This window comes from Athene noctua, chromosome Z, assembly GCF_965140245.1.
Source record: "Athene noctua chromosome Z, bAthNoc1.hap1.1, whole genome shotgun sequence".
Classification (NCBI taxonomy): Eukaryota; Metazoa; Chordata; class Aves; order Strigiformes; family Strigidae; genus Athene; species Athene noctua.
In genome coordinates, this window is record NC_134077.1 from 3,010,057 (window position 1) to 3,038,032 (window position 27,976).

A 27,976-nucleotide genomic window follows, 5' to 3' on the forward strand; every position below is an offset into this window, starting at 1 on the left:
GAGTGCCGATGTCCCACGTAGCAGTGGCATTCCTGGGGTGATACCCCGGTCGCTGAGGACAGACGGGGCTTCCTGGCTAATTCCAGGCACAAGAGCAGCGGCTGGAGCCCCCCGGGAGAAGGCTGTGGGGAGTGAGGAGTTGCCTCCCAATCCCTTTTCACAGAATCCCAGAATCCTTCAGGTTGGAAAAGCCCCTCGGGATCATCGAGTCCAACCCTCAGCCCGACTCTACAAAGTTCTCCCCTACCCCACATCCCCCACAGCTCATCCCAACGGCCCTGAAACCCCCCCAGGGATGGGGACTCCCCCCTCCCTGGGCAGCCTGTGCCACTCTCGGACCACTCTTGCTGGGAAACATTTTCTCCTCCTGCCCAGCCTGACCCTCCCCTGGGGCAGTTTCCAGCCGTTCCCTCTTGTCCTGTCCCTGATCCCCTGGGAGCAGAGCCCAGCCCCAGCCTCTCTGCAATGTCCTGTCAGGAGCTGCAGAGAGGGATGAGGGCTCCCCTCAGCCTCCTCCTCCTCACACTGAACACTCCCAGCTCCTTCCCTGCCTCCTCACAGGATTGATTCTCCAGCCCTTCCCCAGCCTCGCTGCCCTCCTCTGCCCTCGCTCCAGCCCCTCCAGATCTCTCTGGGATTGAGGTGCCCAGACCTGGACACAACCCTCCAGGTGTGGCCTCACCAGTGCCGAGCACAGGGGGACTGTCACCTCCCTGCTCCTGCTGCTCACACCAGTGCTGACACAAGCCAGGATGCCGTTGGCTTTCTTGCCCACCCGGGCACACGCTGGCTAAATAATATATGTCAAATAATAATAATTTTTTAAAAAGACAAAACAAGCCAAAGAAAGCTGTCCTGAGCACAAAAGCTTGAAACACACATCCTCTCCTATCCTGGGATTGTTCACATTTTCTAGCTCCTCCAAAAAAACAACTCGCAAGTCTGCTCTAGGCTTTAAATGTGGCGTTGTCTTGCACTAAGGAACTCTGCAGTAAACTGAATTACAACATACAACCACAGGAAGGAGAAGGAAAAAATGAATATAAACACCATCAGAGAGTAAGAAAATGTATTCTAATGCCCCGTGCTTATGAAGAATGTTTGATCCTGTCATTCAAAAGTTGTTTTTGCTGTTTAACCACACCATGGGAAGCATGTGATGTTTGTGCAGACAGCTGAGACCCCTCCTGCAGTCTCAAATCAGTTGAGTGATTACAAACAACGTTTCATCTGCATGTTTTAAGGGTAGAGGGAAGAACTGCAGAAGAAAGATTCTTTCTGCGAGTCTATTAAACCATCTGGTGCTATCAAAAGCCACAAATCCAAATCGGCAATAAGCTGACACAACGCTGTGGTGTGCAAGATCAGGGCACGTTATTGTAGGGCACTGAATATTGAAATTGCCGTTTGACATCACCCGTGAGAAACTTTCCCAAGCGAATACACTTCGTTCTTTCTGTTCCATGTACATAAAATAAACAGTTTAGCAGGAAGGTCATGAATGGTCCTTTAGCGTTCACCTTTACAAGTCTATTTTATCATCGGGAAGCTAAAAAAAAGTCATCTTTGCGTTTTATTAAGCAAACACCCCTGAGTAAAGAGGCTGGTACCCGCTGTCTTCTCTCTTGCAAGTAAGCACGCAGACACTCAGCATGCCAAAGAACTGAAAGAGAGAGAGAGAGAGTGACAAGAGATTTAGTTTTGCTGCGTTTTGTTTCAGGCATCAGGCTCAACACCTATATGTTAATTAGACTCCCTCATCATAGAATTCCTTTCACATTAAAAAACACCTAGAAAATACATCTACAGAAAGTGATTTTTTTTTTTGCATTTCAAGTTCCAATAATAGTTGCAGCTCAAATTTTTCCTCCCTGATTGCTGCCATTAATTTACAGATCCACATTAATTCCTAGTTATCTTGCTGTGGGAAAAGGTCCAGTGAAAGCGTGGGATTATTCTGGACTTAAAACGAGTTTTGTAAAATATTGAGGCATATAAAATATGCAAATAAAGATAGTGCAGAATACGCTAAGGCAATCTTTAGAGATGATCACAGGAGAGAGACCCTGATGGGGGGAGTTCATCCCAACTATTAACGGGATGTGTAATGGGAGTGTAGAACTCATCGCTTTGATAGAGGGAAAGGAAATGGTGGAAACGACGTCGCTGAGCAACTTAAGCTCATGAGATCAAATGCTGTAAACAATCCTCTCTCTGCTAGGCCCAAAATTAAGAAAGCTTAACTAAGTCAAGCCCCAGTCCTGAAATGACATCTGGACAGATTTTGCTTCTGCATTGAGTTCAGGAGTCGGGGATTAAACCGTAAGTGTTCTGCACTGGCTCAACTCACAGCCCCTCTTTTGTAGACAGAAGATAGTCTAAGAAAAAACACTTTGCCGTTATTAAATAGTTCAAATCATTGTCAATAAGGTTACTAATCTTGGAGAGCAGGTACAGGGAACAATGACGGAGCACAAGGCTAAAATTTATGGGTCAAATCTTCACAAAGCTGCGTAGGCATTTCTTGGATGTGCCAACTGCAAGGTGTTTTCCACCAGGGTTTTCAAATCTGGTTTTCACCCAATAAGAGGATCTGTTTTCACATTTCATTTAATTCAATCTTTGAAGTCTATAATTAGTCCCACTGGTTTCATTCCGAGTCCTATTTCTAGTCCATTTTGACTCCAGGTCTCCAAGCACAGGACTATTCACAGAATCACAGAATCATCTAGGTTGGAAAAGACCTTGAAGATCATCCAGTCCAACCATTAAATTATTTGTCAGATTATATCTAAAAGCAACGTTTGATGAGGGATTTTTAAAACCCCAATTAAATACAGAAAAGCTGGTTGTTTTAATAAAGAATTCTAAGGGCCTTTTAGCACACCGAGATTTTGGTACTTCCTACCAAATGACCAAGATGGATTCTCCATTGACTTGCCACCCCAAATCCTCTCCTCACTTACAGGATCCCTCCCCTTATTATCTGGCAGACAAAATGGAGACAGTTGGAAGAAAACAAGTGAGGAACGCAGGACTGGGTCTACTTCAGAGCCAGAAAAAGGCTGTAGGCTAATAGGACATGGTAGAAGAAAAAGCCCCGGGATCCAAGGGCGAACAGTATTCTTTTCTATGAGGGAAGAGATGGAAACATTCACCTTTACAATGGCAAACCCCAGGATTACAAGCATGGCGTAGCTGATAACGCTCTGCAGCCCAGACTCCAGCTCCTCCGCACAGCCCTGCCATGAGAGAGAGGTGAAAACAAGTTAAAAGACATTAATTCAGCTGGACTCTTTTTCTCCCCAACCCTTCAAAGGAAGCAGGACCTTGTCAAGCCTGTCTAACCAACAACTGCAGACCTGAGGGCTTCCGTTCCTGTCTTCCAGTCCGGATGGCTTGTCGTTCTCCTCTTTCTTGAGGAGAGGCACTGGCAAACTGCAATTCACTGGCAATTTGCTGCTTCTCAATCTCCTCTAGCTCAGGTCACTGAAAGAAGTGCCCAAACCTCCAAGCCAGGACAACCGGCAATGGTATCTTTAAAAGTCAATTTATGGGCTTGTGCCTCATGCCTCAATGTATACAGTTCTCCAGCTTCAGCATGGTCAGTCCTAAAAAAGTCTCCTCCCCCTCTCCAGACCAGTCTGAATGACTATGAGCCCACAGCTACGTTCAGGCCTTCACATGTTGCTTCTATAGCAACACAAAATGGAGGAGTTCCCAGCAGACAGACAAGACCAAACATCCAGGTTGGTGCCCCTCCTTCGTCACAGGCCCAGGTGGGCCAGAAGGCCAACGGCATCCTGGCTTGTGTCAGCACTGGCGTGGCCAGCAGGGACAGGGAAGGGATCTGAGCCCTGGGCTCGGCACTGGGGAGGCCGCCCCTCGCTGAGGGGGTTCAGTGTTGGGCCCCTCACCCCAAAAAGGCCATTGAATGACTCGAGCGTGGCCAGAGAAGGGCAACGGAGCTGGGGCAGGGTCTGGAGCACAGGTCTGCTGGGGAGCGGCTGGGGGAACTGGGGGGGTTCAGTCTGGAGCAGAGGAGGCTGAGGGGAGACCTCCTGGCCCTCTGCAACTCCCTGCCAGGAGGGGGCAGAGAGGGGGGATGAGTCTCTGGAGCCAAGGCCCCAGCGCCAGGCCCCGAGGGAATGGCCTCAAGCTGCCCAGGGCAGGGTCAGGCTGGCTCTGAGGAAGGATTTCTGTGCAGAAGGGGCTGTTGGGCGTTGGAATGGGCTGCCCAGGGCAGGGGGGAGTCCCCGGGATCCCTGGAGGGGTTGAAGAGTCGGGCTGAGCCAGCACTGAGGGATCTGGGGGAGTTGGGAACGGTCAGGGGGAGGTTCATGGTTGGGCTGGAGGAGCTTCAAGGGCTTTTCCAGTCCAGATGATTCTGGGATTCTGGCATCTAGGAGCTTTTATAGAATGATACAAGAAGGAAGTTAGCTAGAGATAAACCATGGGGAGAAAAAGACTTGGGGGACAAATTGCTGAAAAGACTTAGACAAAGTTATCCCTAAACCCTATCTGAAGTGCTTTCTGGCTGAGAATGGTCACGGGACCGCTGTGAAACTCTGCTCTTTAACCTCACCTGCGTATTGAGCTCCTGTGGCTGATCCAGCCTCCCCGTGCAGTTCTTCACATCTTGCCTGCAGCAGCTCAGAGGGACGCTGTTGTTACCGGTGGAATTAAACCACTGTGTGGTTGTCCAGTCACTGTAGTTCTTTACCCCACAACAATGAAGCTGCCAAACACAGGACAGTCACCGGGATGTCTGAATATTTATGAACGTGAATGCTAACATCCAGGTAAACCTCCCTTAGGCGGGCTGGGCAAGAGCTGCCCACAGTACAGCTTTACAAGTAGCAGTATTTCAGGAAAACTGCAGTAGATCAACTCCCTTCATACATTATTCTCTTCTTATTGGTTTATTCTTTGTGAAAGCTCCGATATTCAAGTGTCAGGCTGCAGGATAGGGTCTTGTGTCATCTTTCTATTTTATGGTGGAGGATCCTCAGCAGCAGTTACTCATAAATACTCATTTGGTCTGATCCAAAGGCCACTCAACAAGGTCATTCATTTACATGAACTTCACACCAGGAGCCTGAAAAGGCCAACTCTGCGCCCTCATTGCCTTGGAGAATCAGATGCTAAACACTGCTGCAGACCTGAGTTGCAGGGTACAACCATACTGACCCTCTTCCCCCTCCCTTCTCAACCCAAATTCTTTGGTTAGGACCCAACTGTTCTTTTCTAAATAATTCTCAGAGCAATTTAAATGTTTTCTTACCTGTTCTTGCAAGTAATCCACAAAACCAGACTCTGGATTTTTCCCATCATATTTCTCAAAGACTGAGTGCATTGTGCCTTGCACGTCAGTTTTTACCTATTCAGAGGGGAAAAAAAATCAGTATTGTTTCAACAAGAAAGCTCAGAATTTTACCTAGTGGAAACTGCAAAAGATCTGCATCCCAACAAAGTAATAAAATAATAAAAAAAAACCTAACAAAAAACAAATAACAAAAAGCCCAAGCAAAGTTTTAGATAAATTGCAGGTAGCACTTCACGAGAATCACATTCCTGGATAGAAACTTCCCTCCCTAACAGAAGAGCCTTCTCTTGTGACCATCAACAGCTGTTTAAACCAACTCAGAGACTGGTGCAACGACGGCCAGGTACTTTATGTATTCACCATGTTCCCAACAAAGACTGACCCACATACCAGATGGTGGCATCCGCGATCCCACCTGCCCTGCAGACTGCAAGATGGGGGATGAAGTGCAAAAAGCTGGATGTGTTGCAATGCTCTAACAGTGCAAGATCTATTCTTTATCGAACCCCAGAAGCATCTGGGTTGGAAAAGCCCTTGCAGCTCCTCCAGCCCAACCATGACCCTCCCCCTGACCGTTCCCAACTCCCCCAGATCCCTCAGCGCTGGCTCAGCCCGACTCTTCAACCCCTCCAGGGATCCCGGGGACTCCCCCCTGCCCTGGGCAGCCCATTCCAACGCCCAACAGCCCCTTCTGCACAGAAATCCTTCCTCAGAGCCAGCCTGACCCTGCCCTGGGCAGCTTGAGGCCATTCCCTCGGGGCCTGGCGCTGGGGCCTTGGCTCCAGAGACTCATCCCCCCTCTCTGCCCCCTCCTGGCAGGGAGTTGCAGAGGGCCAGGAGGTCTCCCCTCAGCCTCCTCTTCTCCAGACTGAACCCCCCCAGTTCCCCCAGCCGCTCCCCAGCAGACCTGTGCTCCAGACCCTGCCCCAGCTCCGTTGCCCTTCTCTGGCCACGCTCAAGTTATTCAATGAACTTTTTGGAAGGAGGAAACTTTTCGTTTAGTACGAGAGATGCTAATTCTTTGCTTACCTTTTGCCTGTAAACAAATCCCAGGACAAAAGCCGATACTTCTGCAATAAAGATAACCAGTATAATGGCCAAGAACTGAAATTAAAAGAGAGAGAATGTAAGGAAGGATTCCACAGCATTTGAATTCAACTGCACATTACCCATCACATTTATTTATAGTCGTTATTGTTACCTGTTGTTGCCTCTTAATCAAAATAATTCCCCCCAAATAATTTAGGATGGGAGACTACTGTGCGTGGCTGGGACGATAACTGTGGCTCCACAGGATCAGTGCCCAATGCAGGCAGTCTCCTGAACACCGCCACGATACAATCTGTGTGAAGAGTCTGTGAAATGGTGTAAATATGCGTAAAGAGCCTTTAACGGTCAGTGTGAGGTTAATGGTTGGACTAGATGATGTCCAAGGTCTTTTCCAACTGAGATGATTCTGTGATTCTGTGAAACACTTCACGAGGTGGCTGTCAAACAGGAGACTGCCCAGATAAGCCAGCAGCTTTATTAGGTACGTTGAGCACTGCTTGGTGAGTGCACATCACTGTCAAGGCATGAGTTGGAGGCCCAAAGTACCCAACATGAACTTTTTTAAAGTCTTTTTAAAAGTTCATTCGAGAAGAAGTCGAGGCATACTTTCAGGATTCAGAGGAATAAAGTCAGCAGAAAAAACAGATAGAGATCTGTTGTAAATTCAAAGAATGACAGAATCATCTGGGTTGGAAAAGCCCTTGAAGCTCCTCCAGCCCAACCATGACCCTCCCCCTGACCGTTCCCAACTCCCCCAGATCCCTCAGCGCTGGCTCAGCCCGACTCTTCAACCCCTCCAGGGATCCCGGGGACTCCCCCCTGCCCTGGGCAGCCCATTCCAAGGCCCAACAGCCCCTTCTGCACAGAAATCCTTCCTCAGAGCCAGCCTGACCCTGCCCTGGGCAGCTTGAGGCCATTCCCTCGGGGCCTGGCGCTGGGGCCTTGGCTCCAGAGACTCATCCCCCCTCTCTGCCCCCTCCTGGCAGGGAGTTGCAGAGGGCCAGGAGGTCTCCCCTCAGCCTCCTCTTCTCCAGACTGAACCCCCCCAGTTCCCCCAGCCGCTCCCCAGCAGACCTGTGCTCCAGACCCTGCCCCAGCTCCGTTGCCCTTCTCTGGCCACGCTCGAGTCATTCAATGGCCTTTTTGGAGGGAGGGGCAAAAGATCTGTATCCCAACATCACATCTCCTTCTGCTCGCTCACCACCACCGTGCTCCTCAAAACTTGCTACTCTCCACACTCATCTCCAGAAATCTGTGGCAGAGCCACGAATCTGTGGACATTTGTCTGTACAAGGCAGCACAACTAATAATTTAGCCTGTACCTCACTCACCACCGCTCAGTACATCACAGCAGTAGATAACTGCTATGAAGGAGCAGTGCTTCAGCAGTATATTTCAGAACAATCTTTGACTTTGTTCTGTGCATCCCAAGAAGGCTAGTGCATCTCCTCCCATGCCACGCAACAGGGTGAAGAAGAGGACATACAAGAACGTGCAACACTCACCAGCCCTAGACCGACTCGAGACTCCCGGAAGGTGGCACAGCAGCCGATCAACCCAATGATGAACATTACCACAGCAACACAAATAATGATGACAGCTGGCAACAGGGCGTACTTGTCCTGCAGAAAGTTGTCATAGCTCTTGTAGGTGTTAATGACATAAGCCCCGACATAGCTGAGACCTGCTGCTGCTGCCTGAAATGCAATAAAGTTATTAGCAGTTATTTAAGAAGCATCTGCGCAGAAAAGGAGACATGGACCTTTTTGTAACAGCGCCATTTCAACTTTAGAAGTAATGACTATAGTATGCAAAGATCTAAAAGAAGAAAATGCTGCATCTGATCCTAGCTACCCATTTAACCTTTAACACAGAGAACAGAGAATTCAATTCCTGTGAATTCCTGTTTTGGTGATTAAGGATACAGATTAAACTTGGACAGCAGAGTGACAAGAGTAGGAGTATTTTACTGGGGATAATTAAATAATGTAACGGAGTAATACAGGAAACATGCAGTAAGAAAAGGCAGAGTAGTGCACTGAAACAAACAGGGAAATACAGGGTAATGCATCAAATCGTTGCTACGTGAGAGAGGGAACAGCGGTTAAGAAAGATCCATCACCCCTTGCCCCCGTTACCATCACCCAGACCCGCAGTCACTGGGCAGCCCCGGTTGCACCAGGATTTGTTGAGCCTTTCCTGGCAAGTGGGAAGTCCCACGCGGTGTGTCCTCCCGCAGCTGAGGCAGCCAAAGTCGCTGCGAGCGGGTCCAGCCTTACGTACCCCAAAATCAGCAAGTCAGAATAACTGGCACCTTTGTTTTGAGTGGGAACATCTGGTTTCATCCTCCTGTTGGATTCCACCCAAAGCCTGGCCAGGGCTCGGGGGGCAGAACCAAGGGAGGGTCTAACGAGGCCAAACACTTGGGTTCCAGCCTTGAGCAAGGCTACACAAGGGAGGTTGGACACATTCTCTCAGCATTTCATCCTCACTGCTGATTATATTCTGTCCGAGCGGCACCTTTCATTAATGAGCATACCCAGTTCACTAATGACTACACACTAAGTTAGGAGCTGCGGCTCGGGGCCTGTTGTTGAGGCTTCAACACTTCAACACTTGGGCACTTCTTACATCAGCACAGGTGGTTTGTTATAACCCAGCACAATCCCTGCTAGCACAGTGGTTATCAGTTATAAAATAGACAGGGTTCATCTAGAGGTCAACTCTACCTTGGGCCTGTTGTCCAAGCCTTAGCACTCTCCTCTACAAACGAAGCACCACTTCAACCGAGCTGAAACCCTGAAGCCTACTGATATGCATCAATCAGTCTCTCTGGAGGAGGCCAAGCTCACACCTCCCACCCAATATCACCTACAACCCACCCAACACTACATTTGGAAGAATCAATTTTTAAGATGATCACCAGAGAGGTGGGTTGTTGGTTTTGGGCTGCTTTTTTTTTTTTGAGAAAAAACTCACCCTTTCCACTCTTACAAGAGCATTAAGCACTAAGACAGGCACAGATGTTCTTAAACTCAGCAAAACACAGTACCTCCTTTTCCTGGAGGAAACAGATTTCCTCTAAAATAAGACTTTCCTTCAAAAGGATATTTTGCTGATGGAGGCCAACATACAGCACACCAGTGACAGCTGCCCAACTAGCAGCCCTAGAGACCGAAGGCTTTCATCTGCAGAACTGCGTAGAGCCCTGAAAACAACATCAGAAGACTCAGCCTTGGCATAATACTTTACCCATGGCATAAAAAAAATTCTCTCAAGGATTACAACAGTTCCTCCACCCTCTATAATCCTGCATCACGAGACGATGCCTGTAAAATGAAGCACTGTCCGTACTCACGTTCTGGAAACTCAAGGGAAACCAACCTGTTTGTTTTCAATAGGCCACAGCTGGATTTCATCATACAGCTTACGAGCAGTTCATTACTTCCCCCGGTGCTGTAGGTTTTAATTATATCAAACCCTTCCCGTACTGGAGCTAGGACTTCTAATTTAAGTTGTTCAGCTCCTTCCCCTCCAGCCAGGTCTGGTGCCTGCCCTTCAATTACCTCCAAGTGCAGGGCACATCCTTCATTTCAGCTCTCATCCCACACTACTCTTGCATTCCTGGACGCTGCCTCTCCATCAAAATTACTGGGATCAGATGCCCCAAGTGATGAAACCAGAATCAAACTAACCCTTAGAGACATCTTTTACCCAGGGAGGGGGGAGTCCCCATCCCTGGGGGGGTTTCAGGGCCGTTGGGATGAGCTGTGGGGGATGTGGGGTAGGGGAGAACTTTGTAGAGTCGGGCTGAGGGTCGGACTCGATGATCCTTTCCAACCTGAAGGATTCTGGGATTCTGTGATTTCGCACATGTCATGCAAGATCTTGCTGTGTTGGGGCTCAGATACAAAGCGAGATGTCAGGAAAAGGAATATCATCAGCAGTTCTCAAGAGGTTTTATTTCTTCTCCACATGCATTGGGTTTTCAGGTGGTGCTAATGATTAAAGCAGTTCCTAAAAATTCCTTTAACTTCTCCTCTTATTGAGGAAAAAATCTCTTTCCCATTTCTCTGTCTGCAGGTGTACAGCGACCAGGATTTCTTCCTCCCACCCCTTTTTAGGGATACAGGGAAAGGATGAGCCCACATCAGCTCAAAGGGCACCATTGCCTTCTCATTTCATCACTGTGAGCAACCTCATCTCTTCCTCCTACAACACTATGCTCTTGTACTGGAAGTGGGACAGGAAAAGTCCCTGGAGTGGCAGCAGCACCTAAAGGTGGGGCTGTGGACACGGCACCTCCATCCTGCCTTGCCTTCAATCGCACATAAAAAGTGAGGTGTATGACTCAAAGAGCACATCCGATAATTCTGACTGGGAGAGCTGGATGCACGTGCAACTGTCCACCTATTCTTCCTTCTGAAGCAGCATCATCTGGGCAAGGGCTGACACGGAGAAGGCAGCAACACTCCTGGGCTAACTCCATCATCGTGGAGAAAAGGCAATGATGGGATTTGCCCAATATATCCTTTGAGTATTTTCTAGGACTATCGACAACCATGTTAGCCCCAAACCCAGTGACAACACCGCAGACTGAAGACAGGGGATCCAGGGACTTTTATTAACCACAGAAATGCTCTGCTCAGCTGGGCCAGCCCCAGCTCAGAAAAGCTCATACAGTTCCCAAAAGGGTTCAGTTTGTCCCCTGCTCCCTTGGTGGAAAACATCCAAGTGACCAGAGCAGAAATTGTGTGATGCTCTGGGTTGACTTAAGAACTTCTCCCTACTTTTGCATGGCAAAAACTACATAAATAATGCCACAGTTACGGTCACAGTCATCCCATCCTGACTGTAACCCCTGACTGCATTTGTTTCAGGGTTTCAAAGCCTTCCTGGTAAACATGAGTATGGCTGGAAAGTAACAGTATTCTGGTTTCTCAGGTTTTGGGTAAATTTCAGGTGGGTGACCATGTACCAAGTCATAATCCTCCACCCTGAATGCAGACACAACAAGGTGGTGTTCCCAGCTATTATGCTTGTACCCCAGAATCACCTCATCCTTGGTCCTTCTGCTGCCACCACCACCACAAATCTAACACAGAGCTGAGTTATGGCTTTAAAAATTCCAGGCTAGAGAAAGCACTGCCAGGTAGTCACCTCAAACCAAAGACAGAGCTGGCTACCAGCAGCATGAAGCCTCCTGCAAATGTGCACTTTGAAACCCAGCATCCGGGCACAGCCACTAAGGAGAAATTTTTTCCTGAGGCCATCAGCTTTTGGTACAACTCAGTGCCCAGGTTGGGATGTCCCACCACGGTTGTCATCCACCACTGAGGGCCCACAGCCTCGGGGGATAAACCAGAAGGACTGTGAGACCCTCAGAAAGGTTCATAAGAGGAATAACCGAGGTACAAAAAGGCATAAAACATGGTTTTGGCACGTAAATCAGTCATCTGTATTCAGGTGCAATGTCACGTCAAAACATGCACAACAGAACAGCCTGGTGACTTTGTTAATGTGTAAAAGTTAATGCACAAAGTGCAAAATTAATCATTTGCCATATTCAGAGAATGTAAAGCCCTGCTCTTTTGTGTAACTGTAGTCCCAACCCTTGCAAGTAGTTCTGTATTTCTAAAGTCAGTCTCAAGGCAGTCTGCTTCATAATTTAATCTTCCTATTGCATGTTTTGCACAAAAGAATCCTCCAATACTTCTATTATACTTCTGCATTAATTAATTAAGACAACAGACACGTTCTTCATAGTCCCCCTGTGCTCGGCACTGGTGAGGCCACACCTGGAGCGTTGTGTCCAGGTCTGGGCACCTCAATCCCAGAGAGATCTGGAGGGGCTGGAGCGAGGGCAGAGGAGGGCAACGAGGCTGGGGAAGGGCTGGAGAATCAATCCTGTGAGGAGGCAGGGAAGGAGCTGGGAGTGTTCAGTGTGAGGAGGAGGAGGCTGAGGGGAGCCCTCATCCCTCTCTGCAGCTCCTGACAGGACACTGCAGAGAGGCTGGGGCTGGGCTCTGCTCCCAGGGGATCAGGGACAGGACAAGAGGGAACGGCTGGAAACTGCCCCAGGGGAGGGTCAGGCTGGGCAGGAGGAGAAAATGTTTCCCAGCAAGAGTGGTCCGAGAGTGGAACAGGCTGCCCAGGGAGGGGGGAGTCCCCATCCCTGGGGGGGTTTCAGGGCCGTTGGGATGAGCTGTGGGGGATGTGGGGTAGGGGAGAACTTTGTAGAGTCGGGCTGAGGGTTGGACTCGATGATCCCAAGGGGCTTTTCCAACCTGAAGGATTCTGGGATTCGTCCCTCCTCTCTATGCCAATTTTTTTACCTGTTTTCAGCCTGCTCAATGCACAACACAAGGGAAGAACACATAGAAAATGCTGAAGATGAACCAACTGTAAAGAACTAAGAAAAACCTTGTTGCTAGGAAAGGGTCACCACAAATCCAAAACCACATTGTGAAGCCAATTCACAGAAGTCCTACAAAGCCAGGACTAGCAAAACTCCATGGCAATAAGCCAACGTTGGAGGGTCCAGTGTTGTGTTCAAGGAGATTCTTGCCCAAACTTTATGCAAATACAGACCAGCACTTTCACAGTAGATTTTTATAGGGATATTCAGGATTGTCCTGGTTCTGGTCAGAGACAGACCTCTTGCTGGCTGTGTTCTATTATAATTTCCAAACTTCTGCTTTCAAGCAGAAAAAAGGAAGTGTAACGAGCTAAAAATAAAAGACTTTGGGTGAAGAACTGGCTTAAAGAAATTTCACATTTCTCCCCAGAAACTGAGATACAGCCACAACTTCCCCCACGGTTTTTAATTCAAAGTGAAGATTTTGAAGCCTGAAGAGCGGGGCCATTCAGGAGTGGAAGGCATTTCAGTTAACGATCTGTTTCCCATTTTAGTTTTGCAGATGAATCCCAGAGCCAAACTTCAAAAGCAAAGATGAAAAATATTTCACAACATCAATCTGAGCTCTCCCCTTAAGCCTTCCCAGTGTTGAAGGCAAGTTCAAAATCTGGTGGAGGGATTTTCCCCCCAACGTTGTAAAACCTTCAGCCCATTCCTAGATCTAAGATGAAACTTCCCTAGAGGAGAAGTACAAGGACTGTCCTTTGCGCTGCTGAAGATAGACTTCAAGTCAAAAGTGTAAAGTAACCTGATTAAACACGTTTCTGGTGGGTCTCAAAAAAAAAAGCATCCTTCACAAATACAAAGGCCAGTTTAAGCAATTAATTTTGGGGAGGAAGAGATCAAGTAATTCCTTCTCCATAATTAGTCAAACACCTTTTCAAACATATCTAATAGTATATACAAGGTTGACAAGATTATTCCAAGAAATTCACCCTAGAAATTGTTATGGTTCTTCACAATTATTTTATTCTCCTGCTTGGAAGTTTTCTGTCAGAAGAATTCAGTGCAGAATAGAATCACGTAATGCATGGAGAGGCTTGGCCCGATGCAGCTGGCAGCCAAGGAGTGACTCAAGGCTACTACAGGAGAACCAGTTCCCCCAGTCCCTGGGGCTGCATCGCTGCCCGCACGCTGTTGTGTTCTGCCAGCAAACAGAACATCCTAACCTTACCCCTTCCTCCCCAAACATCCCCGGCTGACTCACTGGGGCTCCAGAAAACACTGCTGGTAATTCTTTACGCCACTGATGATTCCTACAAGAGAATCTCAAGAGATGAGGCAAATGGAAATTTTGCCAAAAAAGCCCCTTATTGCAGCTGAGTGACAAAGCTGTGACCGTCTCTGCTGTCTCACCCACAACAACTTGCATCGTTCAGGGACCTAAGAGACAGCAGCAATCTTAAATTGTTTGAGTGCGATAATAATAAACAAATTGTTGGGGTTGTGTCCACCTTTCGGCTGGGATAAAGTTACTGGGTTTTGGTAGCTCAACTAGTGTTGTGTTTTGGATACAGCGTGGGATTTGGGATGAGAAGCAGCTGATAACACGCTGATGTTTATGGTTGGTGCTGAGAGGTCAAGATCTCTCCAACTGCCCCTGACGTGCCCGTGTGTGGGTGCACAAGCAGCTGGGAGTGGGCACGGCCAGAGCCCCAGACCCAAAGGAACCAGTGAAATATTCCCTGTGGTGTAAGGTCGTGCTCAGGATAGAAAGGAGGGGTGCTCAGGAAGGGGGGGTTCTCTCTTGCTTCCAGAATTGTGGGTTTGAGATCTTGGTTTTTCGGGATGATTGGCCAGGAAGGGCCTGGGTATCAGTCAGTGGGTGGTGAGCACTTGTGCATTACTCCTTGGTACTTTCTATCACTGTTATTGTTTTATTACAATTATTAAACTGGTATTTCTCAACCTATGAGTCTCCCTTTACCTCTCCGATACGCCCTCCGGTCAGGGGACGGTAAGCAAGCGGCTGCGTGGAGTTTGGCTGCCGGCTGGGTTTAAACCACAAGAGGTAGAACGAAAAGAAAACAAAGCCATAACAACCAGGTTTTCCTAGGCTGATTATTTGGGCAGGACCTGGGCAGGGTTCCTTACCAAGTTGATTTCACCCACCTCTTCCACACATAGCCCAGGTGTCTGAGCCAGGAGGCAGGTACACAGTAATGCTCCGCTGTCGGAACGTTTGTAACGAGCTGGACTCCCTCCAGCCACATAATGCACAGGCAGCACTGTCAATGCTCAGTCTTGCCCCTGAAGCAAAAGAGGACAGGACTAGATGGCTCTAAGGAGCCTGAGCTGTGGCACTGATGAAGAACAGAACAGCCACTGGAAAATAATTTTTTTTTTTTTTAAATGGACAGCAAGATTTTTAACTTGTGTCCCACTGACAGAAGGGGAATTTTTTATATCTTGGAATGGTTTAGGTTAGAAAGGAAGTTAAAGATCACCCAGTGCCCGGGCAGGGCCACCTTCCACCAGCCCAGGTTGCCCAAAGCCCCGTCCAACCTGGCCTTGAACCCTTCCAGGGAGGGGGCAGCCACAGCTTCTCTGGGCAGCCTGTGCCAGGGCCTCACCTCCCTCACAGGGAAGAATTTCTTCCTTACATCTCATCGAAACTTCTCCTCTGTCAGTTTAAACCTGTTCCCCCCCATCCTGTCCCTACCCCCTGATCCAGAGTCCCCCCCCCCCCCCTTTCCCGCAGCCCCTTTCAGCCCTGGGGGGCCGCTCTAAGGTCTCCCCGGAGCCTTCTCTTCTCCAGCTGAACCCCCCAACTCTCCCAGCCTGTCCTCACAGGGGGGCTCCAGCCCCCCCAGCATCTCCGTGGCCTCCTCTGGCCCCGCTCCAGCAGGTCCGTGTCCTTCTGCTGTTGGTGCCCCAGAGCTGGACCCAGCCCTGCAGGGGGGTCTCCCAGAGCGGAGCAGAGGGGAGAATCCCCCCCTGGCCCTGCTGCCCACCCTGCTCTGGGTGCAGCCCAGCACACGGGGCCTTTCTGGGCTGCCAGCGCACGGTGCTGGCTCACAGGCAGTTTTCCACCCCCCAACCCCCCCAAGTCCTTCTCCTGGGGGCTGCTCTCCATCCCCTCCTCGCCCAGCCTGGATCTGTGCTGGGCATCGCCCCGACCCACGGGCAGGACCTTGCCCTTGGCCTTGTTGCACTCCAGGAGGTTTGCCCGTCCCCCCTCTCCAGCCTGTCCATGTCCCTCGGGATGGATCCTTCCCTCAGCGTGTCACCGCCCCACACAGCTCAGGGTCGGCGGGAACTTCCGATGACCAGGAACCTCTGCCCTTCTAGACAGAGTTATGGCCATGGAAACAGCCAAGACTTTCTCGGTGTTACAGCCACAGAAGGGGCCCCTTAAACTTCCCTCTATACAACAGCTCTAAAAAAATACAAAATTTGCACCTATCAGTCACGTAGAACAGATATTTTTCCACTTTCCCTTCTTGGTTTTAATAAGTTGAACTTACGTGATGGCCAGGCACAGGAGTTCATGTTTGTTTGCATTTATTGGCTTCTTTCCTCCTACCACCAATCCTAAACACAATACAGTGAAAGAGCCAAAATACCAGCTATGAAATTAAAAGGCAGTGTTTGTTGTTTTAAGTTGGGGGGGGGGGGGAGGGGGGTGTTTGAATGTTGCTCCCAGCATCCTCCGATTTCAGAGTGTTGATTTGACCATTTGGTCTGTTAATGTGGACCAGTACAGGATTTTCTTTTTAAAAGGCTGGTCAGTTAAACTCAGAGTAACAAAGCTATAAAGAGAGACATGGATAGATTGGATCGGTGGCTAATGTCAACGGGACGAGCTTCAACAAGGGCAAGTGCCAGGTCCTGCCCTTGGGCCACAACCACCCCCTGCATGGCTACAGGCTCGGGGAGGGGTGGCTGGAGCTGTCTGGGAGAGAAGGGTCTGGGGGTTCTAATGGACAAGCAGCTGAACGGGAGCCAGCGTGTGCCCGGGTGGGCAAGAAAGCCAACGGCCTCCTGGCTTGTGTCAGCACTGGTGTGAGCAGCAGGAGCAGGGAGGTGACAGTCCCCCTGTGCTCGGCACTGGTGAGGCCACACCTGGAGCGTTGTGTCCAGGTCTGGGCACCTCAATCCCAGAGAGATCTGGAGGGGCTGGAGCGAGGGCAGAGGAGGGCAACAAGGCTGGGGAAGGGCTGGAGAATCAATCCTGTGAGGAGGCAGGGCAGGAGCTGGGAGTGTTCAGTGTGAGGAGGAGGAGGCTGAGGGGAGCCCTCATCCCTCTCTGCAGCTCCTGACAGGACATTGCAGAGAGGCTGGGGCTGGGCTCTGCTCCCAGGGGATCAGGGACAGGACAAGAGGCAACGGCTGGAAACTGCCCCAGGGGAGGGTCAGGCTGGGCAGGAGGAGAAAATGTTTCCCAGCAAGAGTGGTCCGAGAGTGGAACAGGCTGCCCAGGGAGGGGGGAGTCCCCATCCCTGGGGGGGTTTCAGGGCCGTTGGGATGAGCTGTGGGGGATGTGGGGTAGGGGAGAACTTTGTAGAGTCGGGCTGAGGGTTGGACTCGATGATCCCGAGGGGCTTTTCCAACCTGAAGGATTCTGGGATTCTGTGTTGTAAGGAAAAGCTGCAAGAACAGGGTTAATTGAAAATTCCCCCAACGAGTGTCTTCAGCAGGATGCTGAAGTAAAAGAACTGAGATAATGAGACTTAAAAAAGGCATTTCTCCCACATCATTTTTCAGACAGGACTTTCCCAGGGCCAGCACTAACATCTACTTGGGTAGAAGCAGATAATATCTATTACCTACTTGGGTCGCTCTAAAACTTGGGACTGATTTGGCTTTTTCCCCTAAGTGTTAATTTCTTACGGGCAAATAAAGATACGGTAAACAATACTGCTTCTCTTTAAAGAGTAACAGTAGTTGTTTTCTGCAGCAAACTACTACAAATACATACTGGAAGAGCTATCAACAACCCTTTCTGAAATATTCTCTTTCAGTTCTTCATTAGACAGGCAGCTCACGGAGGTGATCTGGTTAATTTTAAGGCCTGAAAACCACTTTTTTCACCAGCACCTTTGCACAGCAGTGATCCAGGTCAGAGCACCTCACCCGAGATAACACCCAAAGCTGATGTTTTGCCTTCACATCCAACAGCTACATTCAGGGGGATGCTGTCACCTTTTCAGCAATTTTAATAGAGGACAGATTAGGCTATCACCTTCAATTATTAGTTTGCCAAATATTTGCCACTACTGTGCTGTCCCTGTGGACCCTATATCTAGAATCAAGCCCCAGGAACACTGGTCTCGGTTACCGCTGCACACCCTTCCTTAACACAGAAGACACGCCTTGTCTTTGAGGTTTTTTTGGACAAAAAGTGGGTTCTGATTTACCTTGATAGGTAAATCCTCTGCTCAGAAGGGTTTGCACAACATTTCCTCCATAAATAATTTATTTTAATACCCAAAAGCCAGCATGCATGGCAAAAGGAATTTCTTTTTGGCTCCCTCGCTTCTTTATCATACTGCAAATTTTTTTCTTCCCATTCACCACAGATATTCAAGTCCTCCCTAGCTGCTGTGTTACTCCATTTTCACAGAATAAACAGGTTTTCTAGTGTCTTCAGGGGAAAACAAAGGCACTGAGCACTTCCGAAAAAGCCATCTTCATTTTATTATTGTTTTAATGACTTTACAACTCCTGTTTAAAACTCCCCTTAGCCCATTCGCAGCTCTCCAGACCTGCCAGTCTCCCTTGGCCTGAGGAAGAACAGCTTTCTCCCCAGCAATTAGTGCAACTCTAGCTCAGCACTTCCCATCCCACTTGCACAGACTTCTCTCCCCTGTCTCCTGTTTAAAAATCTGCCAGCCGGGAGGGACCTCCTGGCTTTGGCTACCGTTTCCTACTAAGGGTATTCCTTTCTCTCAATGGTAAATCAGTTATTGCTGAACTGTGTGATCTGGCCTCATCCAGGACAGCATCTGATCCCCCACCTGTGGCACAGAGGAGCAGGCAGGCTCCAGCACGGCCATCAGATGGCCACGTAGGCAACAACGGCTATGGAGGGGATGTACCAACCATCTGTTGCAGCTCCTGGCCACACATAGCTCACGGCCACAGCCAGAGAAGCTGGCCACACACTGGTGCAGCACCAGGTCACAGAAGCACAAAAGGGGCTGGGGTGGGAACGGACCTTCGGACATGATCTGGTCCAACCCGTTGCAGAAGCAGGGTCACCTAGAGCTGGTTGCCCAGGACGATGTCCAGATGGCTTTTGAATATCTCCAAGAATCCCAGAATCATCTGGGTTGGAAAAGCCCTTGCAGCTCCTCCAGCCCAACCATGACCCTCCCCCTGACCATTCCCAACTCCCCCAGATCCCTCAGCGCTGGCTCAGCCCGACTCTTCAACCCCTCCAGGGATCCCGGGGACTCCCCCCTGCCCTGGGCAGCCCATTCCAACGCCCAACAGCCCCTTCTGCACAGAAATCCTTCCTCAGAGCCAGCCTGACCCTGCCCTGGGCAGCTTGAGGCCATTCCCTCGGGGCCTGGCGCTGGGGCCTTGGCTCCAGAGACTCATCCCCCCTCTCTGCCCCCTCCTGGCAGGGAGTTGCAGAGGGCCAGGAGGTCTCCCCTCAGCCTCCTCTTCTCCAGACTGAACCCCCCCAGTTCCCCCAGCCGCTCCCCAGCAGACCTGTGCTCCAGACCCTGCCCCAGCTCCGTTGCCCTTCTCTGGCCACGCTCGAGTCATTCAATGGCCTTTTTGGGGTGAGGGGCCCAACACTGAACCCCCTCAGCGAGGGGCGGCCTCCCCAGTGCCCAGCACAGGGGTAAGCTCGGTGCCTACAAGGAGCCCCAAAGCCTTTTCTGCCAGCTGCTTTCCAGGACACTCACGGCTCTGCTCTTCCCTCTGTCCTACAGCTCCTTTAGTTTCTGAGGCCTTGGAAACCCCCCTGTTTATTCTACTGGGAAAAAATGCAATTTAAAACCCTAGTACATACACTTTCTGTGATCCCTCAGATTCTCAAGTTGTGAAAACCCTGATTTGCAAAATAATTAAAAATACTTTACTCGGCAAGTTGGCTTTGGACTGGAGCAAAAAGCACCAAAGCTCTGAGCTCCTACCAAGTTGTCCCCAATGCCCATCAGCACCAACAGCCCCAGGAGAGACTTACCAGTGATCTCGTGCCAGTCATTAGCCACAGTTTCAAAAGCTTTAAACCACATGTGAAGTACAGAGGTGGGACATAACTGACAAAACTTTACTGAGCCTACAAATCCATGGGAGACTCTTCAAAATTATTTTATCTACATATTAGGCTGCGATGTACAACTAGGGGCCATGTTTCAGCTTGCCTTCAAAACACACTGCAGGGCTGGCTTGGCAGGTACGGTGGGAAGTGTTTGCTTTTTCCTTTTCTTCCTCAAATGAAAACAATGAGCAGCAGCCAAAAGGCTCTGAAAATCTGCGGCACTATTTCAGGAGAAAAAATAACCCCAACCTAAACCAACATCTACTTGCAGTTTTTACATGCTGCAAACCCACACGCTCAAGAGGGAATTCTGGTTTTAGCAGGTTTGTTTTCAAGTTATCTTAAATCAGTTTTCTCCTTAGAGTTGTCCAAGCATGCCCTTTTCTGTTCCCTGAGCCTAACTCCGGTGTTATTTTCCCATCCCAAAAAGCCAGCACGTATCCCATGAAGCGTAAGGGGTGGGATGTCCTTGTGGAGACACTGCACACCAGTGCAAAGCAAAGAATCCTGCCCCAAATTCTCTGACTTCTGATGCTTAAACCTCTGCCTTGGGGTCAGCATGCTGCTGCTGCTAGTCAAAATCACAGAGCATCACATAACCTCTGAGGACAACATGAGCACTGTTGGGAGAAAGCAGTACCACCCTTTTCACTCTTATTCTCCCCCAAACCAGAGAGCCTGCAGGGCAAGAGCTTACTGCAATTATAACTTCAGCTGAGCATGGATAGATTTATCAGCCACTGCCAAGCTGGTTTGGATCTGAATGGCCAGTTCAGACACAAACCACCGTCTAGTTCAGTATTTGCCTTCAGAACCACCCTAGTCTCTTAATAAGCTGTTCCTGGCTCAGCTGTCAGATCCTGTGACTTTCAGCTCCTGAGCTCCAAACCGATAGCAAAGGGCACCTAAACCACAGTAGAGTTAATCCTAAAGCCTGGGGAAAATTCTCGGAGCTGGTGACAGGGCAGATGCCTTTAATCTGCCTTGAAATATTGCTTGGGACATGGGCAGTGGGTCCATGTGGCTGTTGTGTGTCTCCTCCTGCAAGGAAAAGAACAGGTTGGGATTCTCCCAAGGCAAAGGGATCCTGTCAGCATCGTGGTAAAGCAAGCACAGCTTGGCAGTGTAACATTTTTGGGGAAAATGAAGGAAATTCCCAGCTCACACACCAACTAAAGGAAAGAGCCACTTTCTATTCCCCCTGGATAAAGTGTCCTTCAGCTCTCAACATCTTGCACAGGGGTAACAAAATGGGACCTCTCAAGCTGTGACTGTCAGAGGCACTTTGACACCACTAGACCTCTGGTTTCAGAGACCTGAAAACCGTGAGACTTGTGAAGAGACCAAAGTGTATTCAGGGCCAGATTCATAACCTGGCCATCCAACACGTCTTTTCACAGCCTCAGGGACTGCTGGGGACAGCCAGACTAAGGTTGTTCCCCAGAAGGGCACAGGAAAGGGTAAAGTTTCTCTCACCACAGCTGCATCACCATCTGAACACTTCCCCTTTCCTGACCACACAGCACAAAGATTTTAGTTTTAAATTTTGACCATGAGGCCCCTACGCATAGAGCAAAGTTAATTTTCCTGAAAGACAGTTAAGTTCTGCTTCCTGATTTTGGGCAGAGTAGTTTAAAATAAGGAGGAACTTTGCCCCTTTGAGGCAAAGTGGATCACACTGAAGTGCCCAGGTTTGGTACCAACCCATGGCACCAGCCCCATCCAATGACCACTCCGATTCATGTGGCTGTTTTCCCCCCATGGTTCAGCAAGGAGTTCACAGCAGAGCTAGAAACAAATCCATCCTTTTCCCACCCAACACTCCTCACGCTGGGTCAAAATGTCCCCCAGCCCTCCCCGGCTCATCATTGGTCCTAAGGAACCCCAGGCAATATCACGGCTCCATCAGAGGGGCAGAAAGAAGGAGCCTGAGGACGTGGGAAGCCTGTCCCGAGCCCTTCTAGAAGTAGATGGATGACCACAGATTTACTTACTGCATGTGCTAAAAAATAAAATAAAGCTCTTGGTTAAGCAGCTTTTTCCACCATGGATGCTGCTGTGAGTCAGACTGACCCCGTGGCCCATCAGTGTAGTTCTGCTGACCCAGAGCAGGGAGGAGAGCTTCCACGACTCTCCCATCTTCCTGTCAAGCATCACACAGAGCGTTAAAACCTGGCAAAGCTGCCCGTGCCTCACTGTCACACACAGCAGGCTGCTACAGGCAGGATTAAGGATTTGCCTAACAACAGATGGAGGAAAGGTCAGAAACAGGTCGCAGGGCTGCTGACATCCAAACCTCCAATGGCTCATCGGAGACCTCCAGCCTTAAAAAAAAAAAATGTGTTTCTTAGACGAAAAATCTCCAACAAAACCTCTGCAATTCAGTACAGTTTTTATCCCAGTGAGGAATTAACAACTCTCCTTCACATTTTTTTTTTTAAATTTATTTTTTAAGTATCCTGATTTTTCTCTGAGGCTTCAAAACAAACATTCCCAAACCACCCATCATTGGCATGAGGGATTTCAAACCATTCACAGATGGAGGAACTGTTTGTTTGGGTTTTTTTATTGGTAAATTTATCCCTCCCAATTACTAAAAATTATTTAAACGTCATACTGTGATTGCTTGAGCTTCCAATACACCCTCTCACACCACTCAGCACACCACCGTAAGGTTAAAACCAAGTAGCTTTTGGTCTTGGATGCACCAAGCACAAAGAAGACAGATTAAGCACAGACAAAACAAATGCTCCAGGATGCCCAGACCAGTGCGAGTATCTACTCAAAGCAGAGATGACACTAATACCCCAAAATATATTTGATTCATGCTCCTTGGAAAATCCCAAGTCACAAATCCAAATATACTTGCAAAAAACACCTGAGACAGGGGACAGCCAGCCACCGTGAGCTTTGGAGTGCTGGGATATTCTCAGCAGAGGCCAGGTGGGAATCACAGAAACCCAGAATCATCTTGGTTGGAAAAGCCCTTGAAGCTCCTCCAGCCCAACCATGACCCTCCCCCTGACCGTTCCCAACTCCCCCAGATCCCTCAGCGCTGGCTCAGCCCGACTCTTCAACCCCTCCAGGGATCCCGGGGACTCCCCCCTGCCCTGGGCAGCCCATTCCAACGCCCAACAGCCCCTTCTGCACAGAAATCCTTCCTCAGAGCCAGCCTGACCCTGCCCTGGGCAGCTTGAGGCCATTCCCTCGGGGCCTGGCGCTGGGGCCTTGGCTCCAGAGACTCATCCCCCCTCTCTGCACCCTCCTGGCAGGGAGTTGCAGAGGGCCAGGAGGTCTCCCCTCAGCCTCCTCTTCTCCAGACTGAACCCCCCCAGTTCCCCCAGCCGCTCCCCAGCAGACCTGTGCTCCAGACCCTGCCCCAGCTCCGTTGCCCTTCTCTGGCCACGCTTGAGTCATTCAATGGCCTTTTTGGGGTGAGGGGCCCAACACTGAACCCCCTCAGCGAGGGGCGGCCTCCCCAGTGCCGAGCCCAGGGCTCAGATCCCTTCCCTGTCCCTGCTGGCCACGCCAGTGCTGACACAAGCCAGGATGCCGTTGCCCTCCTTGGCCCCCTGGGCACACTCTGGCTCATTCTCACCCCCCCCAGTCCCTCTCTGACCGGCAGCTCTCCAGCCACTCCTCCCCAGGCCTGTAGCCCTGCTGGGGGTTGTTGTGGCCCAAGGGCAGCCCCCGGCATTTGCCCTCAGTGAAACTCCCCCAGTTGGGCTCAGCCCATGGCTCCAGCCTGTCCAGGTCTCTCTGCAGCCTCCCCACCCTCGAGCAGATCAACACTCCCACCCAGCTGGGTGTCATCTGCAAACTGACTGAGGGCGCCCTCGATCCCCTCGTCTGGATCATCAATAAAGATGAAGGGAAGGCAAAACCCCCTCTCTAGTCTCCAGTCAATGGATAACTCCTGCAACCATCTGGAGTTAAATCCCAACCCAGAAACTGTAGTTCACACCTCTCCTTAGCAACAAGGCAGAACACAGCTGAGTTTTCTGAAGAGTCCGTAAAACTCCTGAATGACCTATGATCAACTCAACCACACCCCAAGAGTGTGCAGGTGCAGAGAGAGCCAGGATCAGCTGGGGTCCTGGTCTGGCTTCATCTCTGGCAGGTAGAGAAAACCCTGCCATGGATCAGGCTCCTGGGCTTCTCCTCCTTGGACAGTCCCATTGACCTGTCTACAGATCAAGTTCTGCTCTCTCCAATCCACCGGTCCTGCTAAAAACACCTGGGCAGTAACTTACCTTTATCCTGCTCTCTACCGCTGAGCAAGTGAAGCAAGGCTGGGGATGTGCCCACCTCTGATAAATAGTGAATGGAAAAAAGAGGGCAAATAGGGTTTTCACTGCAGCAGCCCTTAGGGTAACCTTTTAGTGATGAAGTCCCCAGGACTTCTGGTGGGTGCCAAACCCTCTCTGGAAGCAGAGGTCTGTTTAGTGACAACGAAGCTGAAGGAGAAGGTCAGCAGATCATAGGAAGATGCTGGGGGGGCTGGAGCCCCCCTGTGAGGACAGGCTGGGAGAGTTGGGGGGTTCAGCTGGAGGAGAGAAGGCTCCGGGGAGACCTTAGAGCGGCCCCCCAGGGCTGAAAGGGGCTGCGGGAAAGGGGGGAGGGACTCTGGATCAGGAGTGTGGGGATAGGGCGAGGGGGAACAGCTTTAAACTGACAGAGGGGAGATTTAGATGAGATCTGAGGCAGAAATTGTTCCCTGTGAGGGGGTGAGGCCCTGGCACAGGCTGCCCAGAGAAGCTGTGGCTGCCCCCTCCCTGGCAGAGTTCAAGGCCAGGTTGGACGGGGCTTTGGGCAACCTGGGCTGGTGGAAGGTGGCCCTGCCCGGGGCAGGGGGTGGCACTGGGTGATCTTTAAGTTCCCCTCCAACCCAAACCAGTGTGTGATTTTGTGATAAGGTGCTAATGGCTGAATTTACCAAAATAACCACACACTTGGACCTAATTAGTAGGTGGTAAAAAGCAGAATTGGAGGTGGGCAGATGTCTCACAGCTTGAAGCACCACCCTTGGGAGCTGTGGAGTTAAAACAGCTTCAATCAATACCTTGTTTGTGGGGGTTACGCACATCCACAGCTCCCCCAATCCACCCCCAGTAGCAGAACAACCCGCAGATGTGATGCTGAGTCTGGTGGGTAAGAGTGAAGTTGCTTTTTCACCTTATTTAGGAAGCCCCTATTTGTTATTCTGCAAAATGTCTCTTTCTTCACTCCCGCACTCCAATCAAATGACCAGAGATCCAAATGAAGATTTATTGACTTTTTAGGACATTTCTAAGCGCTAACCTTTGTCGAAGCACCATAAGTGCACCGACTGCTGATTACACAGATGGTGAATTATTTCCCATAATCATTTCCAAGCTGGGCAAGATTTGCAGCGTGCAATGCCCGAGCATGAATTACTCCTTATAGAGAAGGGCTCTCATGTTCTTTGCAGATCTTGTGTCTTGATAAAGATCTGGAGCCTTGTGCTTGGTGAGCCCCAACTGCTCGAAATGTTCTGAAAGAGCAGAAAGGAATCAGGTTCCTCCTTCCCCACCCTCTTAAAACCTGAATTCCAGGTTCTGCACTTCTGCTGCAGGAATGCTGTTACCACACAGCATCTGAGCACCACAAGCTTTGGGGTTGCATTGTTCTTCCCAGTATAAAAATAGAAACAAAGGGCTGATGTAGGTCGCCTCAAATTCAGAGGCTATAGGCAGGGAGAAGGATAATTACTGATTGTCCGTGGATCCAGACGACCTAATAGCTTCAATCACTATTAAAGAGTTTTCCTACAGCAGAAGAAAAGGTACCAGAGACGTTTCTAGGAGGGAAATAAAGCTGTTGCTTGATTTTTTTACAAAGCCAAACAATGATGCTAATCTGCGTTATGCCAGAGCTGAAGTTCAGGGGATTTCCACACACAAATAGCCGGATGCTCTGACGTTTCTCTGCAGATATTTTGAAAAATCACCACAAAACAAACATACACGGCGAGAGGGCGTTCCTTGAGGCACAGCAGTAAACTGCGACGTTCAAGCTAAGGATATGAGAGTTACCTGGAACACACACAGCACTGAGCCCCCAGAAAGAAGGTGAAGAACTGGGGGTGGGGGGGGGAAGCTCCTCCCTACAACCCTGTATTTACAAAACAGGGCACAACACTCCACAAAAGCTCAGGGTTTAATTCAAGCAGTATTTCCATTTTTTAATTTCTTTTTCCTCATGTAGCTTCTCTCTTCGGGAAGAGTTCTTCCCTTTAATTCCTCCTTGCTTCAAAAAAGTCCTTCTGCCTTTCCCATTCCCCACCCCTGCTCGGCTGGGCGACGGGGGAAAAGCAGAGCAGGGGGGTGCCACTATGCTGAGCACTAACCCGAGCCGTGCACGCCTCAACCCTCGCTCTAAACCAGCACGTTGAAAGCCTCCTTTGCACAACACCCTTTTGAAAATACTCAAGTGCCACAAAGCAGATGTGAATGCACAAACCACGATCCAGCTTTAACTGGGCCCCTTCTCCCAGAGCAGCACCTAAGACCTCGGATGAAGATGGGGGTGGGTTACGCAAATTTCCCCATGCAGGGGAAAAGCCTGAGACTGGTTCCCAGAACAATCACCTCCTCTTCTGAGCAGCCGCCTACCCCAGGCCCTGCTGTCACTGTCACAAGGCTGCCGTGCCATGAGCCTCTGACAGCGAGCCCCCCAACTCAACGGGAGTCGGGCTAAAAAATACAGGACCCTACCCTTACTTTTTGTTGTTGTTGTTTGTTTGATTACTTGTAAGGAAGCCATTTGGAAAGGCGTAATTGTAGCAAAATGTAGTTGGAAGAAAGTTCTCAGCCACTTTTCTCCCCCAGACACCCCAAACTGGGAGGGCAGCCCCTGTGCAATAACCTCATCCTGCTGCAGTCAAGCAGCTCCAACCACAAAATCAGCTTGTAGATCGCTTTAATGACACGCCTTTAAAAAAAATTACCCAAAACTCTACTGCATTAAAAACACCCCACACCAATCTCCTGAACTCCACCACCATTTTTTCCGTCAGAAAGTTAAATCCAAATCATTTTGTATTTTAAAATACATATATAGTTTTGTTTTGGTTTTTTTAATAGAAATAAATTAAGTCATCTGCACACCAGTAAGCTAAATGCCAGCTTAACTCTGGAAACACCGCTTAACCAGAACACAGTCATGTCAGAGTCTGCAGAGCCCTCCATCACACCCAACACCCAGGACCGCGACCCCCACGTAAACCACGGGGGTCCAGGTCCGCATCCCCCCTCCCCGCGGGTCCCCGCACCGCAGGGCCGTACCCAGAAAGCCAGGCTCAGCAGCAGCAGCACGGTCTTGGAGGTGATCACGCCGCAGTCCATGTCGTGGGGCTGAGAGTGCAGGGCTGGGACTAACGAGCAGGGACAGGCTTTGGTCTCGCGTGGGGCCGCCCCTGGGCCCGCCCCATCTCTTCCCCCCACCCAGGGGGGGACCAGTCAGTGGTTCCTTATGGCCAACAAGGCACTTTCTCAAGCAGGGGGTTGGGGAGCGCCCAGAACAAACGTCAAAGCAAATTATTGTTGGCTTCGACGTGCCTTTTTTTTTTTTTTTTTTTTTAAACTTTTGCAACATTCATTCTTAGTTAAACAGAGCTTTTGTGCGGCTAAAAGGTTTCCATCGACTCTGCCTTCCCGGATTGCTAACCCACAGCTGCGTATCTCCATTTCTCAGCCTTTCTGGGTCTGGCACCGTCTCACGCCCATCTTTTCAATGGCATGAGCCACGAAAAGCAGGAATACAGCTACAACTTGGGTTTGGATACTCAGCAGTATGTCCTACCCGCTGAAATGTGAGGCTGAACAGCCACAGGGAGAGAGGGATTTCAATCTGGTGGCTGCAGAGGGCATGAAAACATTGCTTGCTTTTCATCAGCCAAACCTCGTGCTTTTAAAAACAAGCCAAAGGTGTAGGGCTGGCA

General features: G+C 49.8%; 1 protein-coding gene across 1 annotated transcript; it reads right to left on the reverse strand.

Moving 5' to 3' along the window:
* Positions 1 to 1,054: 1,054 nt before the first annotated feature.
* Positions 1,055 to 27,509, reverse strand: LOC141973449 (tetraspanin-36-like). Its single transcript, XM_074932031.1, has 7 exons — positions 27,321 to 27,509; positions 7,882 to 8,073; positions 6,356 to 6,430; positions 5,285 to 5,380; positions 4,586 to 4,738; positions 3,159 to 3,242; positions 1,055 to 1,663 (listed from the first exon to the last, which is right to left on the reverse strand). Exons 1-7 carry the CDS (start codon positions 27,378 to 27,380, stop codon positions 1,577 to 1,579), a joined length of 747 nt encoding a protein of 248 aa, XP_074788132.1. The 5' UTR covers positions 27,381 to 27,509; the 3' UTR covers positions 1,055 to 1,576.
* Positions 27,510 to 27,976: the final 467 nt, after the last annotated feature.